This window comes from Drosophila nasuta, chromosome 2R (assembly GCF_023558535.2).
Source record: "Drosophila nasuta strain 15112-1781.00 chromosome 2R, ASM2355853v1, whole genome shotgun sequence".
NCBI lineage: Eukaryota > Metazoa > Arthropoda > Insecta > Diptera > Drosophilidae > Drosophila > Drosophila nasuta.
In genome coordinates this window covers 13,507,517-13,520,486 of record NC_083456.1, presented here as the reverse complement: position 1 = coordinate 13,520,486, position 12,970 = coordinate 13,507,517, and the positions used below count along the sequence as shown (strand labels likewise).

At 37.4% G+C, this 12,970-nt stretch overlaps 2 protein-coding genes across 2 annotated transcripts; one reads left to right on the top strand and one right to left on the bottom strand.

Moving 5' to 3' along the window:
* Positions 1-317: 317 nt before the first annotated feature.
* LOC132786519 (uncharacterized) lies at positions 318-778 on the bottom strand. Its single transcript, XM_060793064.1, has 2 exons — positions 712-778; positions 318-643 (listed from the first exon to the last, which is right to left on the bottom strand). The coding sequence occupies exons 1-2, from the start codon at positions 719-721 to the stop codon at positions 375-377; spliced, it is 279 nt and encodes a 92-aa protein (XP_060649047.1). The 5' UTR covers positions 722-778; the 3' UTR covers positions 318-374.
* A 2,093-nt stretch (positions 779-2,871) lies between these two features.
* Positions 2,872-3,446, top strand: LOC132786247 (uncharacterized). The gene is made up of 2 exons (XM_060792731.1): positions 2,872-2,941; positions 2,998-3,446. The coding sequence occupies exons 1-2, from the start codon at positions 2,890-2,892 to the stop codon at positions 3,270-3,272; spliced, it is 327 nt and encodes a 108-aa protein (XP_060648714.1). The 5' UTR covers positions 2,872-2,889; the 3' UTR covers positions 3,273-3,446.
* The last annotated feature ends 9,524 nt before the right edge of the window (positions 3,447-12,970 follow it).

Sequence of the window (12,970 nt, the reverse complement as noted above, 5' to 3'; positions counted from 1 at the left end):
ACGTTAACTTCAACGTCGACAGCGACAACGAGTTTGTTGTTGTTGTTGTTCGTAAAGCGACTCACGAAGCGGCGAAGCAGTTGAAGCTCTTGCGGTTTTTGCATTGATAAAAGACGATGAAAACCGCCCACTCGTTAAGGGTTTTGCGGTGGCGACAAGTTCAGTGCCGGCATCGATCGCCATTTGAAGTTAACAGCAAGTACTAGTAGATTGTATTGCGTAACTACGAACGGACTACGATGCGTATACTGTCTATAAATTGCGTATACGCGACGTGCAGCAAGCACAAGACAATATAACATTGTAATTGCTAAAGCTGCTGTTAAAATGTTTTTTATTTATTTCTTTTATTGAGCACCTTTTTGGTGAGGAAGTTAGGCAACAGTTGGTGGGAACTCTGGCTTCTTCCAGATGTAGCTGGCCCATGGGATGCACTCCTTCAGATAATGCATATAAGCTAATCCAGTGGGGCAATCCACCTCGGTGGCAGCAACATTCAGTTCCTCGCACAGCCAATACTTGGCCGGATCGAAGTGGTGTGGATACGTCTGTCCCACCTCGGTCTCATCCTGACAGGCCGAGCGACCAGCGTCTCCGTTCACAGCAATCACAACGGCAGCCAAAAGGGCAAACAAGGCAATGACTGAGCGAGTAAAACATTGCGTTGAGTTTGTGAAACGATAGAACAAGATGGTCATAGAATTTACTCACAGGCTTTCATGGTTAACTGCGTAAGTTTTGCTCTCAAGTGTGCTCTGCTCCCTGGCCAGAGCGACACTTATATAGTTCTTAAACAGAAATAAAAGCAAAACGTGAAATATCTACAAACATCAATTGAAAACATTCGCATCCGTTGATTGATAGTTATCAATTGGAAATAACTGGAGACACGTGTCGCGATAAGAATAAACTTGCCAAAAAAGATGCAATTTCAATTTAGATATCAACAATTAATGGATGCTTTTTTGTTGCCTCTGATAAAGTGTATAAATAAATAAAAGAAAGCTACTAGCACAATAAAAACATTCTTATTAAATTAACGTTATTATACATACGCCCCTAAAAATGTTTTTCCATAAATAGTTGCCTTATTAGTTCAGAAGTTTATTATTTTAGAAATAAAATTCACAATCTGAACTTAATAACTTATGAAAATATATATATATAGAAAATAGATAATTATATATAAAGATTCTTTAAAAATATAATCTTATATGATAACAAAAATTATAATAAATTATAATATAATATATATATTTTTTAAGTTGTCAAAATAGTTAAATATTTGTATAAAATAATAAAATAAAAACTAAAATTTTTAACTCTATTATTTTGTTAAGCGAATATGTTAAGATATTTCTTTGGACGCATTATTACATCTTTTTTCTTTAAGATTATTATTGTTTAAATTTTTAAATTGAATTATTCATACATATGAATATTAGGTCCACATATTACCTAGTACAATTTTGTAAACTTTGATTTGGCTAACCTAATTTATATATCTCAATAAAGTCAATTTTCACCCAAATATGATTCACATAAAATTGTTTTTATATCTAGGTTTTTTAAATTTTAGTCATCAAGTAACAAAAAAGTTTAAATGCCCAAAAAAAAAAAATTTGGGGAATCTGAGCATCGCAAGTGATTAATTATTCTACACATAATTTCGCTTGTTGATTTTGGTGTAAATAAATATGTCTTTTGTTTGGCTAACCTTATGAATATGGTTGGTCAAACAATGGAGATGCTCGGGTTTCACAAAACCCAAACTGCCTTAGTTACAGTAGTAAGCGAAATGGCAAACAATAAAAAGGTAACCCTATAATTTTAATCGTGCTGTAATGTGAATTCATTTAAATTGCAAAACAATCTTTGGCAAATTAGTTGACAGACAACAAACCGTCTGATGTTGCTATCAAAATTGTTGAGTTGTTTTGTTGAATTTGTTGTTTTTTTTGATTTTGTCGGTTATTAGTTTTTGTGTCGTTTTGCAAAGTAGCAGAGTGTGAGTGTTGTTACAACTTTTGTTAACTGTTTGTATCGTTGTGTGTGGCTTTTGTTTGGCTTTGTTGTGGATGACCCCCTAAAGCGTTTTCTGCGCCAGCGTCAAACACTTGACCAACATAAATGCTTAAGTGTGGATGCAAAAAAAAGTATCACGAAATGAGCAAAGCCAAAAAAGAAAAAAATGAAGGCAAAGAAAAGAAAAAACTAACAAAAAGCCAAAAATATTTAACGGCTAAAAAAACACCAAAAAATCTATTACAAAATGTTTAAAATGTAATTACAGTTTCCGCGTTCAACTCGATGGCAAACGGAGGGCAGACAGGTAGACAGACGGCGGTTAGACCTATGTATAGACAGGTGTCGCCAACCAGCATGGGGCCGCATAGTTGGATTGGTCGCCTGCTTAAGTTAATGATGCTCCTAGTCTGCGAAAGACCAACGACAATGACTTTGCACAGGCACCTCAGGCCAATAAATTGTGTATACCTCTGTTTTTTTTTTTCTTATTTTGGGTATTTCGTCAAAGACGATGACGAAGACAAACGTGTTGCGAGCGCAGCATAGCTCATTATCGATTAAGAGGCTACGCTTTAAAGAAATCCAATTATTGCATTGAGGAAGGGGCAAATGCGACCACAGCTTATGATTGCACAAGGTGCCCCATCTTTTCCACCTTTCAAAAGTATCTCATGTGACAGGTTTCTATCATTTTTGATGAGCGCTAAAAATAAGAATAGTGAGTAAGGCAAGCAATTTGCAGAAAGTGCTTTTGCTTGTGGAGCATTTGATTTGTCAGCTGGCAAAACTGATAAGAACCCAACCCAATGCTGATGAGGATGCCCAGCCAGCGATACAGAAGACTATAAATATGCTCCCATTATGTCAACGACTGCAACATTTCTATTGAAGTCACGCAACAAAATGCAACCAGGTGCGACAACTAACTTTAGATGAATTTATAAAATTTCTAACTTATTCCAATTGCAGCTACACTCCTCGGCTTTCTGCTCTTGGGCATCTTTGTGACCCTGTCAACCGCCTACAATGGCCAGGATATCTATGCCGAACCCAACTGCGCCATTGTTGAGGATCATGCTCGCAAATTCCGTGACATCTCGGATCCCACTCACTACTGGGTGTGTCCCGAGGGACAGGAGAAGGCCGACTACATTCAGTGCCCCGACAATTATGCCTTCATGGAGCCCGAGCAGGCTTGCGTTGTCTGGGAGGAGTGGAAGTGGCTTGAGCCTTATACCAAATAAACGACAACTTCGATGAAACTTTATTGGCATTTATGGTGCAAAAGTAAGAAAAAAAAACAGCGCAAAAAGAAAAAAACTTCAACCTGTCGTTTCAACTTATGTAGCCAAAACTTTTGATGGAATTTGTCTGGGTCAGTGTGAAAGAAATAAATTAATTAAATGGCAACAAAAGAGCGCAAAAAGTTTGTCATAGCAGAGGATAAGATAAGAGCATGAACGAGGGCGGCATCCATAACAGATTCCCTTGTAGTAGTAGAAAGAAAGAAATATTTCATTCAACCGCAAAACGGCAGCGAGTTATGTCGAATACGAATACGAATACAAATTCGAATAGTATTTGTGTATTTGTTTCTTTCATGTTCGGATACAGATACAGAGATACTATGATACATATATTGCAGGTTGTTAAGGTTGTGCTATGGTATGTCTGATAAACGATAATTAGGCAGTGCGTGTCTGTTGCGCTTGTAATGTTATCTAACACCTTCGATTGCCAATCAAAATAATAAACGCTGAGATGCCGTCGACTGCGTCGTCGCTGCTTCTGCTTCTGCTGCTGCTGCTGTTGCTGTTGCTACTACAATCAATCAAGCTGGATGGCACAGACATGTGTGCGGCTATAGACATATTTATTTAAAAGAAAAAGAGCTCGCTCACTGGGAGACTGGGAGACAAGCAGCGATGATGATGGCGATGACGAGCTTCAGTTGCTCCAGTTTTGAGAGCTTAACAAAATATATATAAATTGTTAATTTTTATTTGTGTTTTGATAGTTATTGTTATTGTTATTTTTCTTTAGACAAGTAAAAGTCATAAATATCAAAGCGAAGGCCCCGATAAAACTTGTGCGCTCACATTAAAAGTGAAAAGTACTTCAATAAATTTTTGTTAGAAATCATTGGCGTAATGCAAACAAGTTGAAAACCCAGACCCGACATCCACAAAAAATAAAAGACACCAGTGAGACTGTGTCGCTATGTGTTGGCTCTCAAGTGCTGCACTCACTCGACTCTTTGCTGTTGCTGTTGGTGTTGGTGTTGCTGTGGCTTTGGCTTTGGCTGTTACCATTACTGGATGCCCCAGAGCAATTGAAGTGTTCATCAATGGCATCATATAATGAATTTTATTCATATTTGCTTTACGCTTTAATACAGCTCGAAAGCAACTGAATGGCCCGTAGCCATGCCCCAATTAGTGTTATGCTTCACTCCTCGCCTCTCCTCTCTTCTCCTCACTCTCTTTCACTCTAAAGAAAGTTTCAATGGCCTTGACAAGGCCCCCCATTAACTTGAGTACCAGTTGCATCTAACCAAATGGGATCCCAGCTCTGTGTTCCAACCATGATAATGACAATGACAATAGGCAGCAAAAGCAAAACAAAGCATTTGCCATAAATTACAGCTGCTTCATTTGGTAATACAAACAATTTTTATTTTCGTTTTGGCGTGGGTTTCCCCCCTCCCCGAAAATAGCGCTCATACTTACTTATTTATCAGCTGGCAGCATCAACTTACTGTCTTTGCTTCATTTCTGGGTTAAGTTGGTGTGCAAGCAAAAAAAAAAAAACAAAGCAAAACAAAACACAGCAGTCACCATTGAAGTGAGACTCTTGGGGACGCAATTACATGACTGCCACGTTGGATAATTGCTATAATTATTATGCTGTTTCAATATTTCAGCACCTCCAAGGAGATGCGCAGCTGCAGTCGTCATTGCAGCAATACTCTCAAACAACTTTTTGCCATGTACTCAATTATGCTATCAGTAAATGCCGAATCGTGATTACTTATTTAACCTGAACTACAATATGATTCAATCGCATACTCATAGCAATAAAAGTAGATTAATAGCTTCAATAAATAACTTTTGCAATTGATACGATGCAAAGTGAGTCAGATTCATTGCTTGAGTTATAACTTTGGCCCTTTGTTTGATACAAAATTTTATATTTTGCATGGCTTCTAATTATGAAAATCAATCTATCTCCATCCGTCACATTCCTGATGATTGATTGCTTCGCTGAGCAGCGTCAACGTTAAGGAAATAACTAGAGTCCTGTCTATTTGGCATTTACTAATACACGAACATACATCGAGTTTGAAATAGACAATGCAGGAATGTGTTTAGAATGAAGGACCGACCGGATGGCTGTCAGCCATGTGAATGACAAATTGACATGTCGCAAAAAATGATAAATTTACCGGTAGACAGGTGGTCGGACAGATAACAGATAACAATACCGAAGCGCGACGGAAGCGGCGGAAGCGAAAACAAAATCCAAATGACCTTTCATCAACTGACTGACAAGCGAATTCAACAGCGCTCAAATTGCCCCTCGAGCGATCTAGCAAGCGAATAAGCTTTTAGCCATAAGACATGAGGTTAGCATAGGTCAAAGTTCATGCCGTCACACAGAAGCCCCAAAAAGCAAAAAAACGACTCCTGCTCCAAACTTTGACGAACCCCAAAACACCCAAACTTTAATTCAGTTTAAGTCCGTTGCTGACGTCATGCTTGCCTGGTCTCCCATTTCCCCCAACTTCGCATCACATCGCATCGTATCGCATCAATTACAACCTTTTGGACCAACGCAGCTGCCACATACATATCTTTCAGTGTACAATGAAAATTAAATAAGTAATTCCCTTTAAAAAGCAAACACTCACATCAATAATGCAAAAGGTGGCGAACGTTGCGTATGCGCAATTTATATGTATTAAAACTTTGATGGTTTATAACTGTCATCCCCCTTAGTTGAAACAGCAATGATAATGAAGCCGCATTAAGCTGCTAATTACTTAATGTAAATAGCGGGCAATAAATCTGCGAATGTTTATTTGGCAAACATGCATAAAATAATATTTTGCGCATTTGCTTTTACCAACTTCCTCTTGTTAAAAACGTATATTTGATGGTTTTATAAATGGGCAACTAAAGAGTTTTGATTAAAAATTGGCTAAGGTTGGTTTACGTAAAGTTTTGCGCTTTAGCTGAGTGTTGACAGAGTGTTGATTCATTAATTTCGTTGCTGTTTGCCATTTTTATAGTATACGTAATAAAATCGACAGTTCAATTAATTTTCCATCGATGGCTAAAACGTATTCGAACGTTTGCCTACGTCAAGTTTTAATTTGTTTAAGAAACTGAGCAAATATTTGCAAGTAAATTTGTTCTCCTGGAATGCAAGCCCCAAGCGCCAAAGCTTTTCACCACACTTACCCCAAGACGAACAGCTGATGAATCGCTGGAAGGCGCAGATGTCTTGTAGCAGACTGGAAGTCCTACAAACAGTTAGCATATCCTACGCCTGGAAGGCGATTCATTCTGACAGGCCAGCATACAATTAGCAAAGACAGCTCCGCCTACAAGAGAGCTCTGAGTGCATGTGTGTGTGTGTGTGTGTGTGTTGGTGACAAGGCCACACCCACGCGGCCATGTTTGAATGAAATGACAGGCTGCTGCGTCGTCGTCGTCGTCGCTGGTGGGGCCATCAGCTGCGGCAGCTGAAACGAGAAAGCAACCGAAGCGAGGCTCAGCTGAAGAGAGTGCCCCGAGAATGGATTCTGAAATTGGCTGGAACGAAATGGGAAATGTGGAACACGGCGGCAAATAGAACAACAAATTCAATACAGTAGTAACATGAACATGAACGCAGTGCACAGAATTTAGGTTACACATTCTCAGAGGGCAGCTTTGTTCACGTAAATCAACTAATAGTCTCTCGCTGTTGTTGTTGTTGTTAACTTAAGTAAGGTCATCGAAATGTCAAAAGTTGCATTTTTCCAATACAAACACACACACATACATTGCATACGTATGTGTGTGTGCGTTTACAGTGACAGCTAAACGCAAGGCGACACGCATTCAGTTTGTAGCCATTCACACGTTTCATGTAACAAAGTGTTTGTCGCGTTGACATTGTTGTTGTCACACAAATACATATGAAGCGGGTGGCACCGACAATTCGCAATTAATTTGCAGTCTTTGCCTGCGTCACCGACGTCGTCGTCGTCGTCGTCATGACAAAAATACACGCAGACACACACAAAACTTATTGATCGCCTTTTTTTGCGTTCTTTTTATACATTTATACTTTCTTCATTCCGCTGCCGCCCTTCCGTTGTATTCTGCTGCGATTTGTGGCCACTTTTTGCCAGTTTTGGGTTGCTGGCTCTTTTTCAGGCTTTTTTTCTCGTCCTCGCTTACACACTTCAACACTTTCGGCGGCCATTTTGATGGCGATACTCCCGAAGCTCCCCTGTGCGCCTTAAAAATTCCACCACTCATGTCACATGCTCTCCTTGCACTCACACTCCTCGCTTTCGCTCTCGCTCTCTCTCTCTCTCTCTCGCACACACACTCATACACATATACTCTCAAATTTCTCAATAGATTTTTGTTGTTGACTTTTCTTGCTTGTCATTGCCCATTCGCTTTGTTGTTTTGTTTTATACGATTTTAGTTTCGTTTCTAGGCATCCCACTCACTCTCGTTCTCGCTTGCTGTCTCGCTTCAACATTTAGCTTGGGGCTTCGTAGAACGTCGAAAGTCAACTTAATTTTTATTTTATTATTTTATTGATATTATTCTGTTTGCGCAGATTCCATTATGCTTTATTGCGAGCATCGTCTACATTTTATGACCCATTATGACTTACTTATGCTTATTTAAGTGTTCTAAATTGCCCCGAAAAGCAGACATTAGATGCAGATATTTGGCTTAATTAGAATTTACCAAATATTTGCAATTCAAATGTTTACTTTGTAATAATGCAATCAAATTTTCGACTTAATTAAATCTAAACATTTAACAAAAGCACTGCCAACAATTAGCAGCAGTCGGTAAATTCGATTGTGTTATTTATTTATTTGATTTCAATTAATGCGGTTGTATTCAAACTATGTTGCTTTAAAGCTGTTAAATTTATTGCAATTAAATATTCACCATCTTTGTCTGCGCCTTAATTACGTTGCATCACATGCAGCTCTGTGGCAACCTTTCATTATATACATTGTAAATTGCAACCGCCTGTCCAACTCTTCAGCTCCTTTGGGGAGTCGTGGCCATAGCTCATGTTGCGCCTGTGTATTTTTCTGGCTGCGTCAGGTGCCAAGACCACTGACAGCAGGCTCACCAAAGGGGGGCCAGCAGGATCAAAGCGTTGAGGCCTAGGGGATTAACATAAACAGCAGAAATTTACTGTGGAAATAACAGAGCCGAAAAGCAAACATTTTGGTTAAATTATACGAGAAATATAAGCTTATTTGCTCAACTAGAAATTAACTGAAATGGAAGTCATCCGATTAATCATTCCTTGAAGTCGTTCACTACTACGTGATTCCTTTGAGAAACTTTCTCATCAAATCAACCAGCAAATCCATTGAAAATGAACTGCGACACAGTGTGAGAGCAGCACTCTACTTCGTGGGGAGTCTCAACCCGTGGCGTGGAACGTGGAACGTGGAAGAATCACGACACGACGCTGTCTATCTGGCTGTCAATATCAGCAGACAGGATCAACATCCAGGCAGTCATTCAGTTTTTATGGCAACAGCAGTGCAAATATTTTATGGAATTTATAATTTAAAACCACCTTTAACACACTGGGCCATGATTCAGTTTCAGTTTCCGATTCTTTCTGTCACAAAAAAACTCTAGCGGACGGAGCAATCCAATTAAGTCAACGACTAGAGTGGATGAATGTGTGTGTTTGGGTTTTGAAACTAGTACTTATTAAGCCAGATGACAGGCAGTCAGACAGCCAGGTGGATATTGTAGAGCAGATAGTATACAGCTTGGTTATTAGAAAATACACATGCACACATATCAGCGAGTATAAAAATCAATAGAGATTGTAGGCATAACGAGGAGGTGAAGGCGCTTTTTACCTTGGCCACACATCAACTTAGTTCAACTCAACTCAACTCAACTCAGTCGTCAGTCAGAAGGCCCCAGGCACAGCGTGATATTTTACAAGTGTTGCTTTTGTTGTTGTTATTACAGCTGCTGCTGGTGGTGGTGGTTGTGATGGTTGTGGCTGTGGTGTGTGTGGTGTGAGCTTCTTGTTTGCGGGGGGTTGCTGGTGGTGTCTGTTTTACGGTTCGCTTGCCATCGAGCAGATGCCCTGAACCCGTCATCTAATTACGAAAAGGCGTACTCTGCTCCTAACATTTGAGCATCCTAACATAAAGCATGATTAATATGACATTTCGTATGACATATAAAAAGTATACCATATATAAAATATACTATTAATATACTTATATACTAAATTTATGTTATAATATTGGTATAATTAGAAAATAAGTTTTATAAAACAAAAGTTTTACAAATTTTTATGTTCATTCTTGTTTTCCACTAAAAAAAATTGACCTCATCTCAATTTAACGTTATATCACATTAAGAGAAAATGGAAGTAAAATATTTTTGGTATATTTTATTTAATAATTATACTACTCAAATTAGAAAAATAAAGAAATTGGTTTTATATTTAAGAACGCAACATTTAAAATAAAATTTATTTCTACTTCTCAATATATTTTACCTTAGTATTTTATTTCTTAACATTATTTCCTTATTTCTGTATATAATATATTATATTGTAATGCATTCTTAACTGGCTGTTTTAATCTTTAAGAGTTTACTATTTACAAAATAAACTTTTAGCATATTGCTTAATTCTTCTCGAGTTTTACAACCCTTTTTTTGTATAAATCATTCCATAGTTTAGCTTTTTATCCAAAAAAAAGAGTGTTCTTTATTCGACTTCATTTCCAAAAGTAAGCGCGCTTGTTGTTGTTACTGTCATTGCGGCTGCCAACTGGCAGAAATAAATTCATAATTGAAAATAAACATTAGGGCATGTAAATTAAAATGGAATGTCAGTAAATTTTGTTCGTGTGCTCGTTCGTGTTTCCTTCGATATAAATGGAATAGTTGAGGGGGCATTTTCTGATAGTACTTGGCAGAGTCTTGACAGTTTTATTGCGCAGATACTCGTTGACTTTTTAATACCTAAAGCGAACAACAATATCCAAGTGTACTCGAAAATAAATAGAATTAACTGTTATACGCATATCCGATGTCAGACCCATGTCCACTGGGCTAATTGAAGCCGAGCCAGCCTCTTTGGGGATAAAGAAAAAAACAAAACCAATTAGCTGCGAATTAAAAATGAATTAAATTTCAAGTGCTTGGCAAATCAATTTGCAAAAGAAAATAGCTGCTAATGTGTAAAACACAAAATTGCGACACAGCAGACTTCTCAGATGTTTTATTCTATATATATACACCGCGAGGAAGGAGTTTATTTATATATGTATGTCTTATATATAATATATATTTAGCTATTTGCTATGAAAATGGAGCCTTGTTTGGTCTATTGTGGGCGCTTAACGAGCTGCCCTGTTTTATATTTCTTTTCGTTGCGTGTCTTTTGTACATTTCTCTGTGGTTTCGGGTTTTGCCTTTGGCTTAGCTGCGGGCTGTGTTTCGTCTATTCTTTCTTTTTTGGTAATGCTGCGAGCCGCCCACGCGTCTTGGCCACTGGCAAAATAACCTTGTTTTGCAACCACTTTCCGACACACAACCAAAAGTACGTTAGCCCGACAGGACGTCTGTGCTATATAATTTTCCCTTTACGTGTGTATATATATGTGGTTATATATATTAAGACGGGCGGCTATGTGTTTCATGTTTAAGTCGTGGTTCAAACAGCACGCGACACACACACACACACACACAACGCACACCCGCTGCGGCACACCTTGATTTACCTTGCGGCAACAAAAAAAATAAAACACAAAAACTTAGAGCCAGTCCAGGCGTGGCAGGAGACTTGTCCTCCTTTTAGCAGTGCTTGCTGTTTGCTGTTGCTGCTGCTGCCCTTATCGATCGCCTCTCTGCATAAGCAAGTCTTTTATTTTTTTCCCTACTTTTCCATTTATTTTTCACACACTCGAAAATGCGGCAGGGAAAATAGTTTTCTTTTTTTCTTTTCTTTGTATGATTTTGCACACGTAATTGCTTTTACGTGGTCAAAATTTTAAAGTTTGTGTTCTGATTGCGGCATTTTACATAGCAACTAAGTTGTTGCTGAGTCGTTGCACTTTTCCATGTGCAACTTTGTGCTGCATGTTTACCAAAGTTTGTCACGAACTGCTGCGAATCCTTAAGTTTTGATGCCGATTTGCATAGCGAACACAAGTTTATTGTCATAACGCCTCAAGTGGGCGTAATGCACATTGTATTTCTGTTTGTTGGTTTCACAAAATACGTAAATTACGTATACGAGCGGAGGAGATTGAAAGCAGTCAATACTCGCAAACTTTACCCTTGGTTTGACTTTTGTGCGAGTTTGTCGCAAATGTACTTCTAATGGCTTTATTAATATACAAATAGACAGTTGAGCGAGAGAGATACAATAGAAATGTGTACATAAGTATCTAGTAAATAGTTCTTTTTATTTGTTTGGTATTCATTTCAGTGCAAAAGAAATGAAAATAATATAATTCGACATGTATTTCCTGTTAATGGTTAGAGTTTGCAAATAGTTATATTTAGAATTGAATTAAGTTTGTAAGTTTACGCTGGACTGCAATAAAAATTAACCATTAACTTTAGCAAAATAAAAGAGCTAATAATCGATGTTAAAATATAACAAGAGGAATTTACAGCTGCGAAATTCTATTCAATTCAAAAATAACTAAATTATATATAGTAAGTTATTGAAATATTTATTTAAATAACCAATAGTTATATTTTCTTTTTATTGAATTTATAAGTTGAAAAGCAGAAAATTGGACCATAACAACACAGAAGTAATTTCATAGATATTATCAAGAAAAAAAGGTAGAAATAAAAGTACTATATTTAATTTCGCAACTGTATTAAATATGAATTATTTATCTCTTTCTTTGAATGAAGCAGACAAATCGACAAGATTCAAAATACAAGGTTATTTTAAAGGCTACTTAAAGCATTAAATATATATATTTTCAAACTTTTGATTATACTATAAGCTAGATATTTAATTTTCAGAATTATTGATGTTGATTAATAAATATTATTATTAAATAACCATTAATATTCAAGATCACAACAAGGCCTTAAATTAATAGCTTTGATATCATCAAGATTATAATTGAATATGAAAAATTTAAATTAAAAAAACTCATTAGTTGCTGAATCTCATTAAACGCATTTGCTTTGCCTTAAGATAAATAATTATACATTTTAATTTGTGGAAAGCCAACCTTTGACATGTCGCTGGTATTTTGTGGGTAAATCAGTGCACAACGACTTTAATAAGCCACAAAAATGGCATGGCATTTAAACTCGAGAGCATAAGTTAGATCTTGATAAATTGCGAAAAAGTGTCTGACAACGTGATAAATGACAAAGAAATTGCCAAATTTTCTTATTTCTTTTTTTTTGTTTAGCAAACACAAAACCCAAAAAAAGGGCGACAATGCGCAGTTTTTTGGGTAGGTGGCACCACAATCCCCGTCGAGTGATTGAGATTCAGTTGTGATTGGTATCTACGGGCAACTGCAGTGCTGCAGTGCGTTGGAGAAATCAGATATTAATCAGTATCATTTGTACTTGCTGACGGCTCGAACAATGCCGATGATACACAGATTACGCTTCATTGTTGTCATGTGCATGCTGTTCGCTTGTGTGTGTGTGCAACTGTGGAA